Source organism: Anas platyrhynchos, chromosome 20 (assembly GCF_047663525.1).
Source record: "Anas platyrhynchos isolate ZD024472 breed Pekin duck chromosome 20, IASCAAS_PekinDuck_T2T, whole genome shotgun sequence".
In the NCBI taxonomy this organism is placed as follows: Eukaryota; Metazoa; Chordata; class Aves; order Anseriformes; family Anatidae; genus Anas; species Anas platyrhynchos.
Window position 1 is genome coordinate 2959957 of NC_092606.1, and position 25645 is coordinate 2985601.

General features: G+C 36.7%; 1 protein-coding gene across 6 annotated transcripts in view; it reads right to left on the reverse strand.

The window, feature by feature from the left end:
* Positions 1-25645, reverse strand: part of BRIP1 (BRCA1 interacting DNA helicase 1) — a 59616-nt gene that overhangs the window by 6571 nt on the left and 27400 nt on the right. For all 6 annotated transcript variants that reach the window (XM_038165857.2, XM_027472144.3, XM_038165856.2 and 3 more), the window contains 3 exons: positions 13078-13237; positions 12207-12328; positions 961-1073 (listed from right to left, as the gene is read on the reverse strand). In XM_038165857.2, coding sequence (XP_038021785.1) covers positions 961-1073; positions 12207-12328; positions 13078-13237 — 395 coding nt within the window. The remainder of the gene's footprint in view (positions 1-960; positions 1074-12206; positions 12329-13077; positions 13238-25645) is intronic.

The window sequence follows — 25645 nt, forward strand, 5'->3', positions numbered from 1 at the left end:
AGAATTCCACCACCTATTTTTATTTCTTTCTTAACAACTGTTAACAAATGGTCTTATTTTGCGAAGTGAAATCTAAGAAATCAGACCTGTAACAAGAATTTACAATGAGATTTTATTACTTAAGACTATATTCTCAAGTTTCTTTCCAAACTATCCATTTATGTTATTATAACTGATCTATAAATCTGTGTCTGTGCCTCTATCATGCAGACATATATCACACATACATCTATAACAGATGTATAACATTCATGACAGATACAGATGATAGACTGTATCTACGTATATATATGATAAACTTCTTTGGAGAAGGATGAATTAATTTTATCCTGTTAATAAATTTTAGGTTTTTGTATTTTTCCTTTTGAGAAGGTAAGCTATACCACTTCTAAATCTGGAAAAAGATCAGTAAGCATAATTGAATTGACCTTTTGCAAAGGTCTTAAAAAAAAACAACAAACATACTATTTCTCCCTTTAAAAAAATACTTGTAAGCTAAACATCAAACAACTGTTCTAAGCCCACCAAGAGCAATAATTAGCATAATTATATATTATATAATATATATTATATATAATCTAATATAAATACAATGTATAATATATTATATATATTATAAATATCATATAAAGACCTAAGAGAATTTTTGTTTGGTTTATAAGTTCAAGAATTATTTTTCTCTGCAAATACTTTCCTTTCTGTATATCTGGACTAACAAAAACAAAACCTGCAAACAAACTAAAGCAGAGTCCGAATGTAAAATGATAACTCGGAGTTTTAACAACACAAATACACAACATGTTCTGCCAGTACAGAACAGCTGAAGACTTGATTTCTGTAACAAGATTTTTGGCCTGGTTATTCCTTCTGTGCTAACAATGAGGAATTAATCAGTGAAGATGTCACAAACAAGAAGTTCTACAAATAAGTATGTTTTTATTTATATTCAGTTTATCTCACCTTCCCAGGGCCTGGTTCAGAGCCCTGTAAGCTTGAATTTCATACCACTGACTCCCTGGTAAAAGGCCTCTCGAATTTTTGTGCTGGTCATTGTACTTCCTCTTTAATTCAACCTAAGAAAGAAATCACAATATGTTGTTTTTAATAATAGTTCTGAAATAGAAATATTCTAAAAAGGGAAAGGAATCAGACATTGATTAAATAAGCAAATATATAAAGGAAAAAAGGGAGCTTGTTAGATAAAATAGCAGGCTAGAAACAACATTTCAATCCCATTTCCAATTCCATATAAAGTTTTGTCCAGATCATAAATAAATGTGATTTTCCCAACCAAACCATTGTTTGTTCACATTACATTATGGCCAACCAAACTAAGCATGATGGCCTTAGTCAAAATTAAGGCCTACCTCAAGACAAAAATAACTCTGGGTCTCAGCTCTTGCCGTTAGAGTCATTTACCTAAGAACCACAGATCACCAAAACCTTCTGAAAAAGGTTTAACGCTGTGTCTGAGCTTATACCATGGAGCCACTGACTTTCTAACTCTTGCAACATGCACAGATCAGAAAGACAAAAACTAATACAGATTCAACTCGAATAACAGCAGTTCTCCTGTCTCTCTATCAAAGCAGAACACCCCTGAAAGTGAGGGGGCTTCTGGAGCAGGCTCCTCTTCGGGAAAAATGCCATCTCCCAGCTGCTCCCAGGGCAGCTCCGACACCAACCTCAGAAGAAATTCCTCCACTCTCCTTTCTTATCGTGTGGATAACGACCCATAACACGCCTGACGTGCGTTTGAACAAGAATTTGTTACTTGGACATTATACACACTTTAACATATATCAGAAGAATTTATTATTATTGGGAACAGGGGATTTTTTTTTCCCCCCAATAAACAAACATAAAACTACACCAGAAAGGGTCTTTCCATTGCTCTTTTGTACAGTATTAACCTTTCTAAACTGACAAGCGAAAGGACACGCTTCAGGAGAGAAAACAGCAGACTTCTAACCTCTTCTGACAGGTAACTTTCAAGTTGAATTTGGATAAGAAATCTTATTTTATGTACTTATGCCCTTTAAATTGCCTGTCAAATTTACAAATTCAATCTTTACAGCCAGAAAGTAAATTCAGTTTGATTTCACAGATTTAATATTTGTTCCGGTCACTCAGAATCTATTGACTGGCACAACAGTTTTCCCTCATAATTTTCAAAACAGAAGATGATTTCTTCTGAACACTTAGGCACATTAATACCATTTTGTAAGAAGGAACTTGTATCCAGACCTTTCCACAGATGTAAATACTGCTTGGATAAACAACAGAGCGTTCCTCAGCATTTCAAATTAGGTAGGACATTAGAAAATTTCATTAAAGTCTTTAAAACATAACCAATGGCAATAATGCTCCTGTAAGTACTTTGCATTTGTCTTCTTGCCCTGGTGATTTTTCTAACAATTTCCTCTACTGAAGAAATTCTGTTACCAGTAAGGTTTTGGCCAATTGTAACAAATGTGTCCTACTCCTCTAGCAGGCTATTCAAAGCAGTATTAGAATAACCAGTCATATGTCCTATACTTAAAAAAAAAAAAAAAAAAAAAAAAAAAGATATTTCAATTATGTGCATAAACAAACCACTGAAGATCACCTGCATTATGATACCCTGTGAATAGAATCCATTACAGTTGCATTCCAATACATATTAGCATTATGCAAATGTATACAACTTCTAAGCATATCAATGATGACATTTAATTTTTCGAATTATATAAAAATCAGTATTCACTCGGTCTAAATTTGTAATGGGTCTTTAAAGCCTATTTTTTCTACCTTAATTAAGAAAGGGCTAGCAGAAAATAAACATTTGGTTTTCTCACTTTGACAATCAACGTCTCAGCACGAGACGACAACTTACATTGCTAAGAGTTGAGTTTTCATCAGAAGTCTAGGAAAGGTAAAAGGCCAGGCCATGTCATTTTAATGCAATCAGAATCTATTTCATTGTATAACTCTTACATTATCAAACATCAAATCAACGCCCAATTCAAAATGACATGTTGCATATGTGAAAAAGCCAGTCTCTCCTGCTAGCAAATATCCTAAATGTGCAGTAAACCACAGGCTAGAAGGGATTAGTTAAAATGTCAGAAGACAGCCTTTTACTTTTACCTGTTCATCCTTAAAAATATACTCTTAGCTATCAGGCATGCTTTACAGACAAATAGCTTCAGCAAGCAGCAGCAGAAGGCCCGTGGCAAGCTCTGCCATCTTGTAGCTGTCAGACAGATTAGGCTTTGATCTATCTGGGAGGTCATGGTCACATTCACATTTACTGAAGTCTAACAGCATTATACCTGCTAACTGCTCGTTCTTTTAATGCTTAATTAGTTCGACATCTTTCACTATGGAATATTAGCTGAGAAACAGCAACAAAAAATAAATGTCATGATCAAACTTTGTCTTTTATGACTTGGAAAAATCTTTGAGGTAATTTCTATGACAATTTCAAAGAATTTTAGTATATGTTTTGCTAATTACGATTGAAAAATAATTTTTTCTTCAACAATAACAAATGCATTAAACATTCAACAACATTCTTTCTATTAGATTCTAAGCATTTACAACTCACAAAAAAACTGTGGCAAACTGTGCTTCACCTGAAGAAACCCTGACTTATTCAGGTAATACATAAAGGATTCAGGTAATACATAAACAAGTAAGCAAAGTGGATTTATATTGTGCTTACTATATTAGTCAGCTTATGACGTGACACTCAGAAGACCAGCAGAGATGGTTTTTGAACCTCAGACTAACATGCAGGTTTACATACAGGAGCCTGCAGCATGGCTTTTGAGCAATACGACAGGCTGAAGCAGACCTATTCAAAATTAACTAACAGCAAGGTATAAAAATAGCAATCTATTATAAGCTAATTGTTTATGCAGAAAAATCAATGGTTGGACAATAAAATGAAAGCACTGCTTTTGTTCCCTGAGAATTGAGTTCTTTCAGTTCTGTAAATACAAGACCTCTCCTTATTTTGCAGTAATAATTACAACTTGAGATAAGGAAATTTGAAACAAAATGTCAGTGTATTTTAGATATCTTCACCTACATGCACATCATCATGCTAATTTACTACTGAAGCAGTTTAAGGAGAAAACATTTAACCTTCAAAGAGTAACAACTATTATACTAGACTTTAAATTACATTTTTAAGAAGGAAAACATTTTAGAATCATTTTATCTCAGCTAAAGAACAGAACTTCAGAGCTAAGAGCTACCAGAAAAGCCAAGGATTAGAGAATGTGTCTGGGACATTACCATTCATAACCAGATTACTGTAAACCCGTTTATCAATGCAATTATCACAACCTGAAGGTTAAATGGGCTAAACCACAGCACAGCATTTAGTATTTTGCTCAATTTAAATCTATAAACTGTGGTTGGTTTTACTTCATCTGGCAAAGTTTCAGAAATTTTAGATGCAATAACCAATTTAAACTTCATTTAACCAATTACAGTGCTATACTTTGCTGCAATAAGAAAAAAACAAACAACAAAAAAATCTAAGCTATTGCTAGTAGTTAAAAAGCCAGGCTTGTTCTTTAACAAGGTATCACTTCACTAACATGTCCAATTGACTCCCATTTTCTCTGGTAGATTAAAATTGACCTCCAGGTTGTAACCTATGGGATTACAAACCAGATTTCTCAGAAGTCTAAAGACAAGACAAGTTCATGAACACAACAGCAACACTGTGAGCAGTGTTAAACCTGCATCTGTCTTTAGATCAGCATCTAGCAGCATCGTGCCATGTTAAAGAAAGGGAACTGCTGAAAGAAAAAGGGCAAATAAACTTGGAACTGGATCAATACACGCAGACGCAAGCGCAGTACGTGTAGACACATGTCGAAGCTCATGGCCTCCACTCCTCAGCACTCTCCTCCATTTATCTTCCAAGAAATTAAAAAGAGAAAATGGATACAAAGGTTTTCTAGCTTTGCATTGACTTGTTTCTCTGGTTTTAGGAAAGGACAAATTGTCATGAAAATAAAGAATAAAAGAATATTGTTTCTGTCATCCAGCAAACTTCAAAACCCATAAAACCCATTTGCTTTTTTTTTTTTTTTTTTTTTTTGGTAAACATCTAATTCCCCACTTCCCAACATCAAACAAACAAAAACCCATGTGATCACCTCATTTTCTGCATTCATCCCCCACCCCCTAAAAGGACATAAAAACGTTTTTTAAACAAATCTACTTTCTTCGAAATCTCCTGTGTCCAGTTAGAGTCTCTCCTCCACCTGAAATAGCAATAATTGGAATTCTCCAGGAACACGCTTGCCATCTACTTTCCTCCTGACAAATACCAAGTAATCATAAAAGTTCGCAAGTGCAGGAAAGTAAAAGACATGAAAACCCATTTATTCTCTATCTGAAAACCCTTAAACGGAAGAAGCATTAAATAGTGAAGCATTTGACCTTTTTCCCCTTCCTTCCAAAGTAGCAACAACATCTGGGACATTTAAGACTAAATAACGCACATCTATGGACCTGGCTGAGTCACAGGGCATGCTTCAAACATCCACACTCCCCGGCAGACTTGCTGATAGATAAATCTAAACACAGCAGCTCCATTTTTTAGGCCACACAAGGAAGATAGGGTAGGACGTCATCTTCAAATGTTCCAGGCATTCCAAGTGCAAACGGTGTTAACACAGAACAGCATGAAATAAGCAAATGCTCATCATCCATAATTTACCAAACTAGATTGTGGATATGACAATAATTTATTAAGGTCACTCCAACCATCTCGTACCTCTAAATATGGTCATCAGGCATAAACGACACACTATGCTTTCACATACAAATGCTTTTTTTTAAAAAAAAAAAAAAAAAATGAGCAAAATAATACCATATACCATGAATAAAACATCATTGCCTGGTACTTTGTAGTGCTCAGTCATCTTCAGGATGCTGCTGGACAGCTCTGCACCTATCGCCCTCCCAGGACTGCCACTTGCAGGGGCCACCAACTGACATCAGTTCTGTGCATCGAAGCCACATCAGCTTCCAAATAGCTCAGGGCACCTTTTCCACCTGAAAATTTCTATGTAAAAATGTGCCTCTCTCTAAAAATAGTGAATAATATAAGGAAAGCCATCATCTCTGCAGCCCTAGATCTCATGCTGGCTATCTCACCGAGTCTTGCGCCCAAATGGTTCCCCTGAGAAGACAGATACCACGTGTCCATGGATGTAAACGGTGCAACATCTCTTGCATAAATAAAGATGCAATTAGAGCTAGGAAAAGTTACCAAAATACAGAATGGAGACCAAAATAAAAAATCATGGAGGTGGCAAGAAAGAAACTACATATGGAAAAACACCGCCTGTTTCCCCATAATCCTCCAACAGTTAATAACGAGGTATCACTTATAAAATAAAGCCAAACAGCCCATCAGCAAATGACAGCATAGCACAGTCTCTGACTGCCGAACACTACCTTCAGTGACAGAAGAACAGCAGTACCACTTCACGCAAAGCCATATTTCCCTTATTTTGAATTCACAAGGTATTTTATGACTAAACGCTTCCCAAGTATTCTCACTCTTAATCCCAGTGTTAAAGAGATGGGGAGCTTATGTAATGTTGTAACCGCTGAACACTTTTAGTATTGTCAACTACACCATGTGGCATCTCAGCGATCTTGAAGTTTCACGGTTTGACAAATCTTGTAGCACATTCACCCCAGGCCTATCTACTCATCTCAGGCTTGTAGGCTTTGAGGGACTGCGAACAAGTGACTTGATTAAAATCTAATGCAACCAAAACTCTCCTCTGAAGAGAAAATTCAATCCATTTCCAGTGAAGCAGAAGTGAAAAAAATCAAACAGGCTCCCTAGAGGTACAACGCTGCTGCATACGCTCAGTGGCACTGCGTCTAAGGTGAAGTGGTAAGTGTCAGTCATCCTTACAAATCCCCAAGGTGATAGCTTCACTTTTAGAGCTTTCAACATACTTTGACAGTAAAGTAAAAACTTAAAGGTCAACCCTACTTGCTAAGGATAAGATAAACACAAGAAAATCACTTTGGAATTTTTTATGGATCATAAAAGTAAACTATTAAAGGTAAAGGAAAAGTTCTGATTTGCTGTATTATTTATCCACAGGCTTATCTTCCGGATACATTCAGAGATGATTTCTGTGATCTGTGCCAACATATTGACATCAGCCTTGCACCGGCAGAAGAGAAATGCCAACCGCTCATCTTGCACGTTAAACTGAACTTAAATGTTACCTCTCCTAGCTAGAGGAATGCTGTATTCAACAGGATTTTGCAGCTACTCACATGAGTTAAGCCTGTGCTTAAGAAGAGTGCAGATGGCTTTGACTTTTTACAGCCATTCTCATTTAAAGGAAAACTGGGAAGTGAAAGGCTTTTGAGATATCTTACTGCTTCACACTGATGTAAGAAATTGCCACAACTCCACGTTTTCTGCATTGCTTGTGAAGCCTTAGAGCAAGGCAAACCAGAACCTCACCTCACTTTGAATTTTGGATACGAAGCAGAAGTATTTTTGACGTGATTCAAAGCCATGATGGAATTCATAGAGTGCACATTATGTTTCTTGACTCATAGGTACACAAAATAATCATTTTCATGTAAGATTTTATTTTCCTACACAATAGTATGCAAGAAAATTATTTCATTAACCATTTCTCTAGCACACTTCCTCCATTAAATGAAGAAAATATATGTAGGCTTAAAAATAGCCACAAGGACTAGAAACTAGCTTAAATCTAATGAAAAATTTCATTATTCTGAAATGGTACAAATATCTCAAATTTTTTGATCCCTCAAGAAATGAGAAAGGAACTTCAGCCTTACAGCTGCAAACTTTTGGTACCATTAAGCTGCACATAACCAAGAAAATTGTAATTGAAATAATGTGTTCCGCCACGTTTCACAAATTATGTTGCTGGGAACAATAAAGAAAGTATTTGCCATCTTAGTTCATATTCACACTGTAGCAGCTATGGGAAATACTTCTCATTAATGGCAAACTCGGTTACTGTTCTTGAGTAACATCTCTGCACAGAAAGCCTAGCCTTATCAAGTTTATTTTCCTTGCATATCTATTAATGTAGAAGTGTTCGACTGCCTTTTCCTCTATATTTTGATAAGTTCTCTTAGCTGTTATATGATTAAGTACACTCTGCTGTACTACGATCAAAAGCATCTGGAAAGGTGGAAGCGAAGAAATGCTCTCTGGGAAAGTTAGCTTAATGCTTGCACTTCAGAGTCGCCCATTATCAACATTTCACAGCAAGTTCCTTTATTTTCACATCCCCAAGGTAAGAACAGTAAATTATGACTCAAACTAAGCAAGTCACACTTGGCTCCAAAATCACATTTTCCTACCTCTGGTTTCAGGTCCCAGAGGTGGGCAGAGGAAATCCTGGTCACAGCCAAAGAAGTCATTTCTGGCTCCAAAATAAATTTTCCTGCTTCACTAGAGCCAAACCCTACCATTGAGAGTACCATAGCTTTAAGCAATACTTTAACGTTTCTTTCATATATTTTGCTTTAGCAATTTGATTCTCCAGCAATATGAAACCATTTTCAATAATATAGAATTAAGGGTTTGGCCTCTGTTCCTTAAAACAGTATTGTTATTATCAAGGACACTTACGAACCCTAATCATTTCCTTCTTCCTAATGCTGACAAAGTATTTTAGACTCTTCTCTTTGTGAAATTAAGTAAGCTTAAGATTCTATGTGCCTGAAATTCTTAAATGAGCAACTGGAAAAGACCAGATGCTTGCCAGTTCTACCAGAAGCTGTGGCATACATTTAGAACAAGCATATGAATATATTATACATCATACTTGACAGTGAGTTTCTTGACCAAGTGAAGACTGATGTCCAGATCCAAAATGCTACGATTCAAAATATATAACAAGTTAATAAATAGTATGTTAGCATCAGATAACATGTATATGGGATTACACATCTTTTTCTGTCGCATTATTTATGTTCTCTAATATTACAGTTCACTGGTATTAGCATCAAGTTACAAATCATAAAATATATTTAGAAAGCAGGTTGATCACAGATGAGTAATATTAGTGGAGATGAGCCAACATCAAGCTGCCAACATAAAATACTGCTCTCCTAAGGTACAATTCAATAAACCCTTATGATTGTGCAGAACCCTTATGAGTTCTAGTAGTATTAAAGGGATTACTCACACAAGTAAAAGCTACGTGCAGGAGTAAGGGGTTATAGCATTGAGCCTTAAGAGAACTTTTATTAACCCAAAAAGCAGACATGCAAGTGTATTTTCATGTAAAAACAGAGCACTTTTTAGTTATTTAAACCTACCCCAGAAGCATCATTCATGGATTTTCAAGGGAATTGTTAACCTCTTGCATTTCCTATTTATAAAGGATGTCGTTATTAATAATCTTATCAGTTTCTTCAGTACAGCTACCGAGCATCTATTGCTATGTAAAACAATAAATAAAACAATAAAACAATAAATTAGACCTATTTAGATATCCTACTGTTTACAGTTGGATATCTAAATAGGTTTAATTTGACTTGTGTCACTATATTTTGAATTTCCTTCTGTCTACTCAAAACCCAAGCTGTGCTCAAATTTTCAAATCTGTAAGTTTCAAAATTTTTAGTATTTAAGCTATGTTCTTATTTAGCTAACCAACTATTTCATCAAAACAAATGTCTTAACTAGCCTACAAACTTTAACCATTTCATTTTGGAACTCCACATATCCTAAAATCCCACCAAAAAAAGGGATAAAACAGCACAGAAACATATTTTCTAATATTCAAGAATCTGATTCTTTTAACCCCAGGAAAGAAAAAGAATAAAAAAATAGAAAAACTTGTTAACAAGTAGAAACATTTAAATTAAAATCAGTCATCCTAAAAAAAAAAAAATCAGTTGGTTGTACTTGGAAGAGAGAATCTATGTATTCCTAGTATGATGAGCACTATTAATATGCCTTGAAAACAATAGTGAAAAGAAAAATATATATTTCATAAAATACTGCAATTATCTTACTTATAGCCTTATAAAATTATTTCCACTGAGTGATTTCCTTGTCTACCCTTCTTTACCCAACTGACAATGTGAACTTAAGTAGTAAAGCTACTTTTTTTTTTTTTTTTAAAGGTATCTTCTAAACTTAAAGCTTTGGACAAAACAGGGCATTAGTGAATTTACAAGGAAGCACTGCTAGCTGGATATCACTTTGAATCCAAGCTGTTGAGCAAAAGATGTGTTTATAGTAAGAACAATTTCCCCTAGCAGTATTCTAGGAGCACTACCACACAATCAGCCAGCTCCTCAAATCCGACGCTGAGAGACCAGCCCTTCTCTCATCTAGAATTGATCAGCGCAGTGCTTTGTGCATTATCATATCTAAATATACACACACCAACCTTTAGCTGCATGCAATTTGGCAGCTACTGTTGCTATCCTTACTTAAAAATTTAGAGATTTTCTTCAGTGTAATTTAAAAAAAATAATAGTTGAACCTAACATTAATATTTGGAATTGTTATCAGTAATGGAACGTATTGCCCAAATCCCTATTATATTACATATTTGGTTGTACCTAAAGGGAAATAGAATGCAATTAGTTTAACCTTAAGGAACATAATCCTCTACAAACACAATTCACCCTTGACACATTCTTTTCAATTTTATTTTGTATTATTTAGAATACAAGAATATTGACTTTCTGGAAGCCATTTAGAGTAAATTTTAAGAGTTCCAGCCCTACTGCAGGCCAAGTATTTCCAAAATACCATTTCAGTGTTCACTTCAAAAACAAAGCATTTCTGACTCTAGAAACTGTGCTAAATATTCTTTGAACGTAAATGTTTTTATACTAAAGCACAGTGTGTTATGTTTTAGTGGGACAAAAATGTTACGGCTGAGTAAGTGCCTCAGGAAAGTTACACCAACAGTAAAAGAACGTCGCACTGGGCAGCCACCACTAACATAACCTTACTTGTCCTCATAGGATGTGGGGTTTTTCTACCAAGGCTTTAACTACACACATGCCATAGACAACAAAGAAGTCTTTGGTTGTCCACTTAAGCCCGGAACACAACTCTAAAACCAAAGCTGAGGCAGTTTGGGCTTTGAAGTGCAAACCTATTATTTTCCTGTTTGATTTGGCATTATTAATAACCAGAATCCGTCTGTTTCTGATTTTTATTCTGTGATATTTGGTTCTTAGCTTCATGAAGTAGCCTCAAAAAGCCGGAAAAGGTACACAATAAGATAAAGCAGTGATGGTGGCTGTTATCACTGACAATTGCCAGCAACTAAGTGGCATGCACTAAGCTTATTTTCAGTGATCTTAAATACCAGTTAATTATATATGTATGTTGTTGTTTTTTTCAGTAAGTAGAAAGCAAATCTAGAAAAACACTTTTCCATTAAAGTTAGAAGACACCTAAATTATCAAAAAAGTAATACTCTCAGTTTCCAGGAGGAGGTAACATTATGTCATAATTTCATGACTCAAAATCTCAAGCTGATAAGCAGTGTTAGCTTTGAAAAAGTTTACACTTCCACTCTCAGTTTAAATGGGAAGTGTCACACAGTTACACTGAAGAAGGTAATAGGAATGAGAAAGGTGACACACTGCAATCAATAACGGAGTGTGTGAAAGTGAAAACAAAGAGTGTGAAGCAATTATCTTTATTTTTCCATGTATTTTCTGAAATAGTCTTCTAATCAATCTGAATGCCTTACTTAAAATAGTATTTTCCCACAGTGCTTATCCTATATTTTCACAACCAAATGCCCCATAAAGTCAAGACAGAAAGTAACTTTATTTCTATATGAATGGTATAAGATTTTGCATATAAAAACAGACAAGATGGAAACAAGTACTGTGGTTAGCAGGAGATGAAGCTAATAAGCACTCTAACAATGCAATAGCCTTCACTAACTATGTCAAAAAAATTTACAATACTTTTACCTAGCACATTATATATTTATTTACTTAGGTCCACAAGATATGCTGTGCTGTTCCTTCTTTTTCTGTGTAAAAGGTAACTTAAAGAATTCAAATGAGACTGACAGGAGTAAGATTACATAAGGGTAAACACTTCAAATAAATATTTTGTGCACGTTTGGTATTTTAAACATGACATAAAAATAATGTACAACTCTTTCAATTAGGTATTGATATCCTACCTGAAGGTCTTTCACATTTGGAAACGGAATACCTATGGTTACAACTGCTCGGGCATTCTCATCACAGAAATCCAAGCCTTCACTAACTTTTCCTCTGCATACAGCTATAAGGAGTGCTCCATCTTGAACAAGCCAAAGAGGGATAGACATCATTCCCATTGATAAACTGAATATTAGAAGAAAATTTCAGCAACAGTTTTTAAAAAACGAAACATAATATAGCATAATGCACTGTACCTGTCTGGAAAAGGTAGGGAAATTTAAAACTGGGGAGATTTTGTTAAAAGAATGAGATTAACTCATTTTGATTGATAAAATTGTCATTATGAATACAAGTAACAAAATAATTTTTGCATCATATGATACAGTGGTACTTAATTATGCATGAACCATATGAATCTGCTACAAAGTTTTAAATATTAAACCTTCAATTGTGCATTCCAAAACCCATACCATTTACTTTTGACATAGTATCATTCTTTATTCTCCATACTTCAGTATTTTGAGAAGAAATCTTACAGTAGCTGTGATATAAGTCGGTAAATCAAAGCTATAGAATGTATGGTGAAGCTAGTTCTTTGAGAAACCAGTCTGCACCCTGCTGGACACGTAAATACATGTCCTTACACAGCTCACTGCCTTTTGCAAACCACTACCAGGGTTATGCATCATTCCGTATGCCCTTTATGCTCATGCAACAATGCAAATAGCACTTAACCTTCCTCATTTATCACAATAACTTATTAAACTGAAATTCATTTTAATTGTTTATCCATACCTTATTCTATCTGTTAAGCATATTAAGTATCACCCACTTTTTGTTTCTAACCAAACGAGTCAGCATCAGTAATTACATGTGAGAAGAAAGTACCTTTTTCTCCTTTACATTTGATTGCATCATAGTATATTTTCAGCAGTTCGTCAAAGTCACTCTTTGCTCCTCCTTGAGGCTCTGCAATGACCGTCTTAACCAGCTCCAGGTTTCTCCATAAGCCAGTGTGCATCCAGCGATCTTTTAATTTGTCCAGAAGCTGAAAACAGAAAAATCCACTTATTTTAAAAAACACTTTCAGATGGTTATTTTGTTTTTGTATATATGAATACAAGTTTCGCAACATACTGAATTCATTTGAAACAAACACTTGCACATCTTAAATTTGCACAATATTTCAATACTTTAACACTTGCATAGATAAGTTAGGGGAGGAGGTACTGATGTAGCATTTGTCAACAGCCTCCTCTGCTTCTTGAAGGGCTTTTGTCAGCCTTGCTGTATCTGCCAGATTTTGAATTACACATATTTTACTCCAGATGAGTACATGTTCCAACCCTGTAAGCAAATAAATTTGTTCCACATTCAGTATGAATATAACGAAAAATACGTATTGCATTATAAAAACCTAAATGATCAAAGTGTAAAATTACCATGAAAGCAGAAGTGAGATGGGTGGGGGTATTTGCAGTTAGCTGTCACCACGTGCCCTTTTCTCATCAGTTTCTAGACAGAATTTTATCAAGATAGGGAGCAGAAGCCATTCCTTTACCTAACATATTTGCTCAATGGTGCACAGCAATGCCCTCAAGACCAATGAAAGGCAACCAACACATTTTAGAATGAACTGAGGTGATCTGGTTCAGTGGACAGAAGGTAAATACTTTATTACACTCATTTTACTGTTCAGTGATCATTAGCGTGTCACTAATACCGTGCAGTAGAGTTACCAAGACCCATATGTACAGAAGATTTTAAATTCTCAGTTTCTGTAACATGGGCTATGCTCTTAATTTCCCTTAACTCTGCTCATTGAAGACTTTCTCACTATTTTGCTTCAGGCTACGCAAACTGCTCCAGCTGGAACCTCCACTAGTCCCATCGCAGCGCTTAAGGAGCAGCAGCATCCCTCAGCTCCTAGCCCACTTGCCTTTTTGATGCACTCCAGCCAAAATCCAAGGATCTTGTACAGTTAGGCGGTTGCAAAATTACTCTGTTAATAAGAAGACAGTTCCATATTTCATATTCTTAACACCAAAGATCTGAATTTATTCTCTGACTTTAAGTATTTGGATTGGTCGCTCTTGAAGAACATGCAAGTCAGAAGGGACAAATACCATGCTGCTTTTTGAACTTTGATTAGCTGTGTTCACATTTTTACTCGGACAATTATGATTGCTTACTGCTGGCAAGGTACCGCTCTCCAGCAACTGAAGAAAGATCAAATGGTGACCAGCAGGAACAGCCTCCTACACATACACGCGTTACAGGGGAAGAGATCATTTCTTCCAAAAGTATCTGTCCTAGTGTTTGTCCCCTTCTCTACCAGCTCTGTCATTTCCTGGCAGAATCCTGTCCGTAATCTCTTTTTATATAAAGGGCCATAATATTATGGCCAAGCAATTACTGTGCATCTGGCCATCCACAGCCTGCCACTGAGATTTCCGTTCTTGGCCATGACATGGAGATAATTCTGGTAAAGAAGAGAATCAAATTATTCCTCTAAGTACCTCCATTTAAGACCTGTTAGAGCTGAGCCTGACTGTAATATCGTCAACTTTTCAGACTTCATTCTTCCTTCTATGAACCTAATGCTTGTCCGGGCATCCACCTGACAAGCTGTGCTAAATTCACTTCTGCTTCTGTTTACCACGCATGGCAAAAAGGAGGCTGCTGAGATGGGAGAGACAGGACACATTTGGGTATAAATGAACTGAAATTTTACAAGCACACCTCATGAAGCATTCTTATCAGAAAAATGGTTTCGTAATGAAGCGAACCAAAGCCTGTTGGATCATCTCAGAAAGGGCAAGATTGCTTACAAAGTTACTTAATTCCCAATTCCATTGTATTTCTCTCACAGTTTAAAGCAGGATAACTTTCATTCACCTCTGGAAAGATGGTACTAAGAAACCTTCCTCCAGATTGTTAAGAAAACATCCTTTTCTCTTGTGTGGGCTGCCCAGCCCCTCCAGACAAGTATCTATCAGTCCAGAAGAGGTTCAGGTTTCTCGTTTAATTGAGGGCAACCACCACAATAAAAAAAAAATCTACTTTTTTTGGATGAAAACATGCAAATTATTCATGAAAACTCTTGGCAAGAATGGAACAATTCATTTAATTCATACGCAAGCTACTACTTCTACTTAATGGAGCTTCCTGGAGATGGAAACTTCCTTGTATACACAAAAATATGTGCAAACACACACAACACGCATGCAACAGACACAAAACCCACCAGAATTATGGACATGACCGAATACAAATAAATAAAATATAAAACACATACATGCCTCATAGGAGCTATGAATCAAATGCAAGATTCTCATAAAAAATTATTTCGCTTCAGGTTGGAAAAGTGCAAATGGGAGCAAGATATAATGCCAGGAATCACAAGAAGCAACCATTAATGCCCACAGTCAGTCACTTCTTCTACCCAAGGGAATAATAGCTTCTGCAGTGGAAGGCAGTCTGCGTATATTTTATTAAATCCCCTAAAAATGGATGCTCAAATGGTTTATTAACAAATGGTCTTCCTCCAAGAAAGCAGAAAATCTTGTTAGGTAGAATCTGTCATCTTCCCATGCACTGAAGGATGTTTACTTCAATAGCTTTTTGCCTTTTTTTCCTTTCTTCTACTTAAGGACACCTGTAAGCTATGATCCACAGAACCTATGAGCTCAGTATTTAGATTTACTGTTCATTTTTGTCAGCATCCTCCCCCTTTTTTTAGGCATCTTTTGAAGCACTCTTGGAGTTTGGGAACAGAGGAAAAGTTTTAACATCTCTTGCCATTACGTTGTACTCCTAAACTAAATCCTCTCATCCTGTGTCCATGAAGGAAAAGCTTTGCTCCTTTTCATTTGCTGCTTTGTCTTATACAGTGCCAAAACCTGCATTAGAGGTTTCCCATGTCACGGAGCAAGACTGAAGATTTGTTTAATGTATTTTACCCTAAGGCAAGTTCATTGTAATTTCCAGCATCTTAAAGAAGTTGAGAAGTTAACTTGCAGCCATCACACTGCTGCAGCATAATCTGGGAATACACTTTTTCTGCAGCATTCCTTACCACTGACGGGGATTTCTGAAGCAGCAAATACCTGCGATGAGGGAGGGTCTCATGGAAAACACAACGACACGATGAGCTACTTATTTTGATTTACAGTTCCCTAGCTCTGTCCTGCTACGAGCACTTGTTATTAAACTTTCTTTACATAAATTATTCCTTAAATATTTTAGCGTTGGTTGACATAATGAATGGATTGCTCCTTACTAGTAGAGGAGAAAGGGATTACGGGAATAATCCCTCCATCAAGAAGTGCCTGGGGAAGCTATGGAACAGTTCAAAATATGATAAGATGTTCAAGAACAGTACAGGGGGAATAAAAGGATAATGAAGCCACTCGTGACCCAAGTAGCCCCTGAGAAAATAAAATAACTCTGGCTTTATTAGCTAGTTTAACAACTATTAACTCTTTAATAATAACCACCAGTTACAATTGCATTGCATATTCTCATGCGTCTTTAAAAGTGCGTGCTATCTTGTTACCCAGAGGTTTGTATAATGACAACTGAACAAAAGGTATTTCAAGGTGCACAAAAGTTACACAAATTTCTCATAACCCTATTAGAAGCCTGCCATTACACACCAAAAAAAAAAAAAAAAATCAAAACCTTCTCTAAACTTCAGTGTTTTTTCATCTTGTTTGTATGTAATACTATTTAACGATAAGAAATTCACTTTTCAACTGTTAAGGATACTTAACATTTTCATCGTTACTTGGATATAAAGGGTAGCTGAGGAGAGCAATGAAACAGCCGTTAGTTTTTTCTTAATAAAATCACAGTATTGGCACCACTGTTAGTGCAAAAAGTCAGAGATTCTCGAGGGACTAACATTGATCTAAAAGCCTTTTCCCATGCAGAACTCCTCGTGTGTTTGCTACTAGAATTTTCTTTTTGAATAAGCACTGCTTCAAATCAAAGTGTGTCTCCAGTGGACTGGAAATGTGTCTGAAGGGTCAAACAGAAGTTCCATACACAGTCAGCAGAAAACTTCAGAAGCAGGAAGCAGACATCCCTGTCCAACCCTGAGGCTGAGCAACAGGACTTAGCGCACTCAGCTCCGCTTTGCTAGAACTGAAGGGGCTTTGATGTGCTTGGGACTAACAGGGCAGTCCCTTGCAGAAAGCAGGGTTATCCTTCAATCCACCAACGTGTGTAAGGGACACACAGAGGAGCACCGCTGCTATAATGACGTCCTCTTGCATCGTCTTTTCAGTCTTAGTCCGTTAAGGCACATTCTATACACAGCCACCAAAATTCTACATTTACCTGGAACGGTGTGAGGAAAAGGTGGCAGTTTTAGAAGCACCTAAAATCTCACACTACAAACATTTTCCCTTTCATTTCAAAAATATATTATATTTGTTTTAATAAAATATAGACATTTACATCTTAAGACCATTTCCAGCTACGTTTTGTAACACCTGAGGTTTCTGGAGAAACAACGAATAGAAAAGACTGACCTGGGCCATTCCCTGTTGAACACCTACAACTGACTACAAGAAGGTGCTTCCAAAAGATACCTCCACTAAGCCAGTACACGACAGTCAGGAAGATTAGGGATTTCAAACCCAGAATAAAGGGATTCCCCCAAGCCCTGGCAGATGGAGAAGAACATAGTTTCACGTCTAGGGAAACTGAAATACATCATGTTACTTACCTACTACACAGACTATGGAAATTACAATTTTTCTCAGGACCACCAAATGGTTTCTTTTTCTAGAAAGTCTCACAGATTTATTCACTTTTGAATTTACAGTACCAAAAACATTTTAAGAAACTGCAAATGTATGAACCCATACCCAGCTGCACCGCTCCATGCATACAGGATGCACAATTTGGCAATGATAGTTAGATTCAGACAGACAAGAGAACCTGTCCAACTGAATTGTGCTCTTCCAGACTTGCCAGTCTTATACCGTGAAAAACGCCATAAAATCCACATGTACACAAAATCAACCATAAAAATCAGAATAAGGAAATTTTATCCAAAGGCAACTAAACTAAAACCTATTCATTTAAATAAAACAATACAACTTTTTCCCATGGATGTTGGTCTAACTTTAAAATTAGTGTTTCTTCCACTTTCATCTGAGTAATAATCCAATAAACTAATGAAAATGAAACACGTATTCCTTTATATTTTATATTTAAACATACATTAGTAAGTTCTTATACATTTCCTTACTGTATAACACAATGTCTTACCAGCATTTCAATTTCAGTAACATGTTATAAAAGAAAAAATACATCACTAAATAGACCATAGGAGATGCATATCTGCAACTGATGAATATTGTCATTTCATTCATGAACCAAAACAAGCTGAACAGCAGATACAGTACTCCAGAAATCTAACACTAAAACTTCTTAATATTATTAAAGTGTTTTTAAAAACATACTATTTCGGCAGACCTCACCAGCAGTATGACAAACCTTTTAAATAAGTACTATGCCAGATGTAATTTATAGCTCCTCAGTAACAGAAGACAGTAAGTTCTGTATCTTTTCCTCTCACCATCTTCTACTTATCTCAATCTTTATTCTGCTTCAAGACATTGAATAGCTCAGTCCTTCAGTGCTTTTTAATTTATCTAAGCAACAGGAGGAGGCAGTGGAGCGGAGGAGGCAGTGTAGACACCAAATTTATACACTGAGTGCATATGAAATACTTTTCCTTCAATAAAGCACTTGTGCCTTGACAGAAAAATAACAGGTGTCAAAAACAAATAAATAAAAGGCCTTGTTTACCCTACACATATGGAAAACTTACATTCAGAAAGGATGTCAAAAAGAAACAGCTTTCTTGTTTTACTACGTTTCCCACCATTTGGGCTTTCTGCAAGTAAACGGTACAGGTTGCTTTATATATCACCAGACAATTCGCCCTGCATCTGCATCAGCTGCCTTCTCTCTTCCTTCCAGTGGGGGGAAGGAATATATATACATATATATATATTAAAAAAATAAATAAATCTATAGACTGACAGATCCTTCTGTGAATTTAAGCTATTAGGATAAAGAACATCATATTTTCCACAGAAGTAATCCTCTGATGATCTCAAGGCACAGATGTTTTTATAATGTATCTAATTCCGCAGGTATTGCATTACCTTTAATAAGCCTTCAGGACGCAGCAGCTTGCTGACTCAGCTGGTTGCCTACAGCTGCAACTTTTTCTTCAACCCACTCTCCCCCTGGTCGCAAAGCTCTAGTCTGCTCAGCGTGCTGGTTAATTACCTGCTTGAATGTTCTACTTCTATTTGAAAGAATTAAGCCACTTCTATATTAGTGATAATCCCAAAATATATTCAGCCATTAAATAAATGCATTTAGCATGTTGCTTAAACACTAGTGGCCTTAAATTCATGTCATTTCAAAGTAGCCCTGGAGAATGTATTTTGCCAGACTGCACCCACTTTTCTTAATCACTTCCATGGTAGTATTACAGGCTCCTATCAAAAATAATTCAAGAACTAGAGACGTCCTGGAAAGTACAGAATTAGAAGAATTTACTCAAAGGCTCTCTGAACTACAAGGTTGTCGTGCCTCATATTAAGTGTCCCAGAATCCTCCACGCAGCTGACCTCCAACACTGGAGGAAGCCTTCAATTTGGGGAAACAGTTGACAAGGTCATTGCGGTGGCATGGGATCAGCAGTTTAACTCTATTTCTATATTTAAACGAAAAAAAAAAGTCATTTGAGGTTAAAAGTGAACACAAAGGAAACGGCAGAAGCAAGAAAGCAAACAACAATGAAATGGGAATAGAAGATTATAAGGGACAAAGAACCAGCTAATTGTCTGGAAGGATTTGGGTAAAAGGAAAAAGCTGATTTTCCTTCGAGGAACAGGAAGGAAAATATTTGGGTCACATAACTGATAAATTCTGATGACCATTATCCAAATCTTTCAAATAAATCAAGAAATAGCATTCTTGAACTAATAAAAAAGAGTACTGTAATAAGCATTATGTCCTTTAATAAGAATGTCTCAGAGACCACAACCAAACCCAATAATGTTCATGAACACCACCAAAAATATTATGTTTTCAAAAGGACTCTAAAAGCATGCACCTTTTAGTTAGAAGTGATTTACGAAATTGTCAGAGCTAATTTAAATCTTCTCTCTTCTCCATTTTGTTCTTCTTAAACACCTCGTGTGCTTTTTCAACTCTGATTTTAATCCTAATCACATTCATCACCAACAAAAAAAATCAACTTTGCATGACACCCAGTCATTTGCATTGCACCAGGCTGGGACTACGCCAGCCAAGAATAACATAGCCCATTGAATTATTTAAGCAGTTGTTTGCACTCAATTAGATTTTCATGAAAGGTTAAGCAATAGACTGATTCACAGAAACCTCTTCGTGTTTATGGGAGGTACCTAACACAATACAAGGAGGTATTTAAAATTAATTCTTTTGAATGATTTAAGTTGATACAAAATGCTAATTTATCTGTTCACCAAAATAAACATATATATATATATATATATATATATATATATATATATATATTGAATTTCAAATTGAAAGAGAATGGTAAAATATCTGTGCCCAAAATATTTTACTTATGAAATAAAATCTACTTTTGGAATAGAATGTTAATTTCCCACTGTTCATGGGTAACTGGAGAAAAACACCAGATGCACATATAAATACACATGCACAGGTAACCTTTTATTTATATGCCAAAAGTAAACTTACTTAATGCAGAATTGTAATGGACACAGGCCACAAAAAGATGTTATTCCTCTCCAGGAGAGGCCATGTGCCCTTTCTACTGCACATTTCCCTGGCTACTTATTATCATTGTGGGGCTACAAACAGCTACACAGAGAAGTATCCTTTTAACCAGACTTTAGACAGAAATTGATCAGTGGTCTGTAAATGATTTCCTTTCTCAAAGTGTCATTGAGGCTCTGTAATTAAATGCTCCATAACTGCAGAATAGAAAATATGGGGGAAAAAAATCAGCATTTTTAAACTGCCAGGACAGAGAGAACATCATGAACTGTAAAACCAAGAATTAAAGAAAACAGGGAATGTAATATATTCAGAGACTTCAATTTCTTTGCTTTCAGGAACACAAAGACAAGGCAATACAGAGAAGAGTTTCAATGTGGAAATAGCTTAGAAAGTCCTGAAATAGAAGTAAGCACTGCAAAGAAATGAGACCGGAATGCATACACATCTAAGTACCACTTACGGGGGAAAATGGACATTCCTCACTTTTTTCAGAACCTCTCCTTTTCAGCTGATGAGGAAGATTTTCTGATGTGTATTTGACTGCTAACCCTTTCCATCTGTTACACCAAAACGCAAATCAAGTGCATCGATTTAAACCAAAGTAGTTAGAAGGAAAGTGATTTTAAGAATACAAGCCTGCACAGACAGCCATGATTTCAAAATTAAAATCGCTCAGGTTGGAGTCTTTACGGAGTCTTTCCTCTATGCGCCTCCCGAGAGAAAGTTGTCCTCAACAGGAAAACTGTATCACTACCGCATCATCTCTTTTAAGAGATTTTTCACTGAGGCATCTCATATCGTATCTTCACAACAGAGAACCAGTTGGAAAATGAAACCTTGTAGGTGCCTATGATTTCCAAGAATTTGTGTGGAAAATGCATTTTTTTAAGTTTAGAAGTACCATACTTCCTCAAGCACAATCTTATGTAGGATTATAATATATTATAATTTATTAAAGGAAAACATAACATTTTCCTTGTAATATATTAAAGGGAAAAAAGATAGGACCAAGACTCATGTGTTGAGCTATCTGTATATGCCAGGAAACGTGGGCTAAAATCTTCACTAGCCCACTCAGGCTTGGCAGGCACACCGTGAGGCAGGGGGAAACAGATAAAAGCTGCTGCACAACTCAGCTATATAATTAAGCTAAACCCTGAACATGGTGAAAAACTCTGTATTATGAACAAGATTCTGATCACCATGTGCACACTCCAGCACAATAAAAGGTGAATAATTCATAATCATTTTTGAAGGAAAAGTATGCATCACTCAACTTGGGGGAAACACAGGGGATTTCACTGGTATGATTTTTCTTCAGGGACGGTGACAAAGTGCCGCTCCCCAGCAGGAAACTGAAGCACTGAACTGTGTTCCGTGTGCCATAAATCAACACTGCAGCCTACAGGATGTCTCTCTGGTACCAACATACCATCAATTTTTCAATAACCTCCCTAAATAATGGAATATGTGAACGGCGACAACAGTAATGAAAAATGAAATGTTTTGCACACCAAAGACTCTAGAATAACACGGTTAATACGTTGCTTCTACAGTTAAAGAAGCTTTTTTTATATTAAATCTTTTTCAAAAAAAAACAAACAAAAAAAAGAAAACAAACCACACGACTTGTTTTACTACAAAACAACCTAACCTGGATAGCCTTTGGAGGCTTTGAGCTCTGTCACAGCTGTTTCTAAATCCTGATTCAAAACAGTGGTTTTTTGTTTGTTTTGTTTTTGTTTTTTTGTTTTAAAATTAGCCAAGACAACACTTTGTGTGTTACAAGAGCTATTTGCACATTAACCTTAGGCTATCGCTACACTTTCCAATGAAAGAACAATCCTTCATGCAAAAAAGGCTCTCCAGAAAAATCTATTTCTAAATAAAGAATTGCTTATATCCTTGTTCTGAATAAAGGATGGAATACATGTATTAACTGCTCATTAATGAGCTCAGCATCCTATATTGCTATCCTCTTCCTCTCCTGTAAAAGACCAAGCTCAGTCATCTCTGACCTCTTTTTTTCCAGACCAAAGAGAAAGGAAAGACGAGGCTGGCTTAGTGGCACATCAGCAGCAAAGCACAGGGCCACGTGGGACCACTGGTTCGAAGAGACGCGTAGTCCTAGGCGAGAGGCTGGCCACGTCTGCGAGTGCTCCTACAGGAACCCGAGGCAGTCAGGTGCCTGTCACAGGGAACTGACTCCAGCAGGGGGAGAGGAACAGGTTTTAGCTTTTAAGCTACTGACATGAACAGGAAAAAAAATAGTTTTAAATTTACAGAGGCATTTTACACCTGTAGTCACTAAATAATTTTTATGATCGTATTCAAATCCAAATCATATTAATAAATATACTCTTGACTTTCCCCTTAGTCATTTTTTCCCTCATTATACAGCAAATCGGTGCATGCAAAAGAACCAAGAGAATTTCTCAGCAACAACCATGTACTGTATGCACGACACTCAGCTTGTCATTGGTAATTATGTAAAGCCAAATCCTAACAGGGAACAGAATCATTGATTCTTGGAGATACCTGATACCTCTTCTTGGGAAGTAGGGCCACGATCTCAGATCAAGGCAAAGAATGAAGCAAATGGTAAAATACAGAGAGAAAACTTTTTGCACCAATGGCAATAAGGAGTAAGTCTCAGAAACTGACTCTCATTCATAAGCCATAAAACAGAAGTTTTATGTTTTGTGGAAATTATGTTTGACAACATTTAAAAACACATTAACGGACTGTGAAATTAAAATGCAATGAATACTCTCTGGAATACACCATCTCACAAATCATATTTTATCACAGAGAAACTTTCTTTCCTAACTGGCAACTGTCATGATTCCCTCAGACAAGATTTCACGTTTCCCAACGAAGTAGAACTTCTCTGCAGTTAAAACAGTCCACGTAGCACTTTCAATATACTTCATATTCCAATTCTTGTATATGCTGTTACATTGCTGATAGAGAGTATCTTACCTAAATATAGGTTCTCAAATTTATTTTATGTCATCCGTAGCCTTTTTCACACAAAGTTGCACCTCTTCCTCAACAGGCAGCAAACCTCTAAGAGCTGCAAAGGGGACCACGACTTGGCAGGCTGCACTGGTACTGAACGTTAATGTCAAAGGAACCTGTGCAAGATGCACCTTCTCAAAAATAACATTGTTTATGTATATTGTTCCTTATTAAATATTTTTTTCCAACCTGATTTCTCTTCCTTTCATCGCAAGTTCCCAAGGAAAAACGATGCTGAGTGTACTTGGTATTTACTATTTGGACTTGGTCATTCACAAACTGAGTGCAGCCACTGCTTGACCGTGAAAACCCCTTTCCGAGGCAGTTTCTACTTAATTGGTAGGAAAAACGTGGAAGCAGAAAGTGTTAATTACAACGGAAATTAGAGCACGTGTTAGCTCGATACAACAACTCAGCTTGCAGCACTTTGACAAGTCAGAGCTCAGAAGTGAGAAGCAGTAATAGATTTTTAGTTTATTTTCCTGATGCTGCATGCTCCGGGTATTTAAACTAACAGCGCAATCAAATATTAAAGTGCACTGCTCTCAGGGTGTGAAATTCACAAGGAAAGCACTCATCTACCAGTCCAGAATATAATCTTTTATACACGTAATACCCCATAACCTGCCAGAGTGTTGCTACAGATTCTCCTTTATACCCTGTGGGGGTGCTACCACAAGGTACAGCTGCTCTATGCAAAAAGCAAGTGCCACAGGGCTCTTAATAATTGCGAGTCCCTTGCTAGTCACCATACCAGCCCAGTAAGGCACAGAAAGTATATTTGTTCATTCTTCACAGAGAGGAATTCATGAAAATAAGGTGGGAAACCTCTCCTGAACCAACAGCACCTGAGTACTACAGCACGGCCACGACAGCGGTCGGAGGCTGCTGCGGGGAACTTGTGGAGGGGCCACGTGTAAAACGCTGGGTGCAGCACCATGCACCAACAGCTACCGGCTGCTCTCTGTAGTCTGAGAAGTGGATGGCAAAATATTGTGAAAGTGCATTTTTTTCTTAGGGAACACATCAAGGAACGATATTCATATCCTGATCTTAAATAACAGCGTGGCTCAAGAGACCCTCTTTTCTCTACCACCATGCAAATTAAAATATAGAGCAAAATATTGGCATACACATAGCATACAGATTTACACACACCCCTACACACCTTCCTGTGAAAAGAACACCCCCTACCCAACTGCCATAACAACCCAATAACAAACCATCCTTCATACAAACATCAGAGCTTCCAAATGAGCATCTTTATAGATGCTCACATTAAAGTCCACCATTGAAAAAGGCACGTTAAAAAACACAACAACGATGTTCCATCTCTGAGGCTGAGCTCTAGCAGTACAGGGATGATCGTGCTCCCTTTCACGAGTATACAACATAATCTCTTCTCTCGAGCTCTCTCTGACACTTGCCTAACCTCCTGATGGGCCAACTCAGTACACAAGGCCAGCAGAAAACTAAGCAGGGTGAGAAGGGGAGGGTGGGGGAAACAAACCCCCTCCTTTGTTCTGGAGATCTGAATCAGCTCCCACTGAACTCAGAGCAGCACCAGAACAATCAGAGGGAGGGCAGAACGCAAGCTGCTGGATCGTCT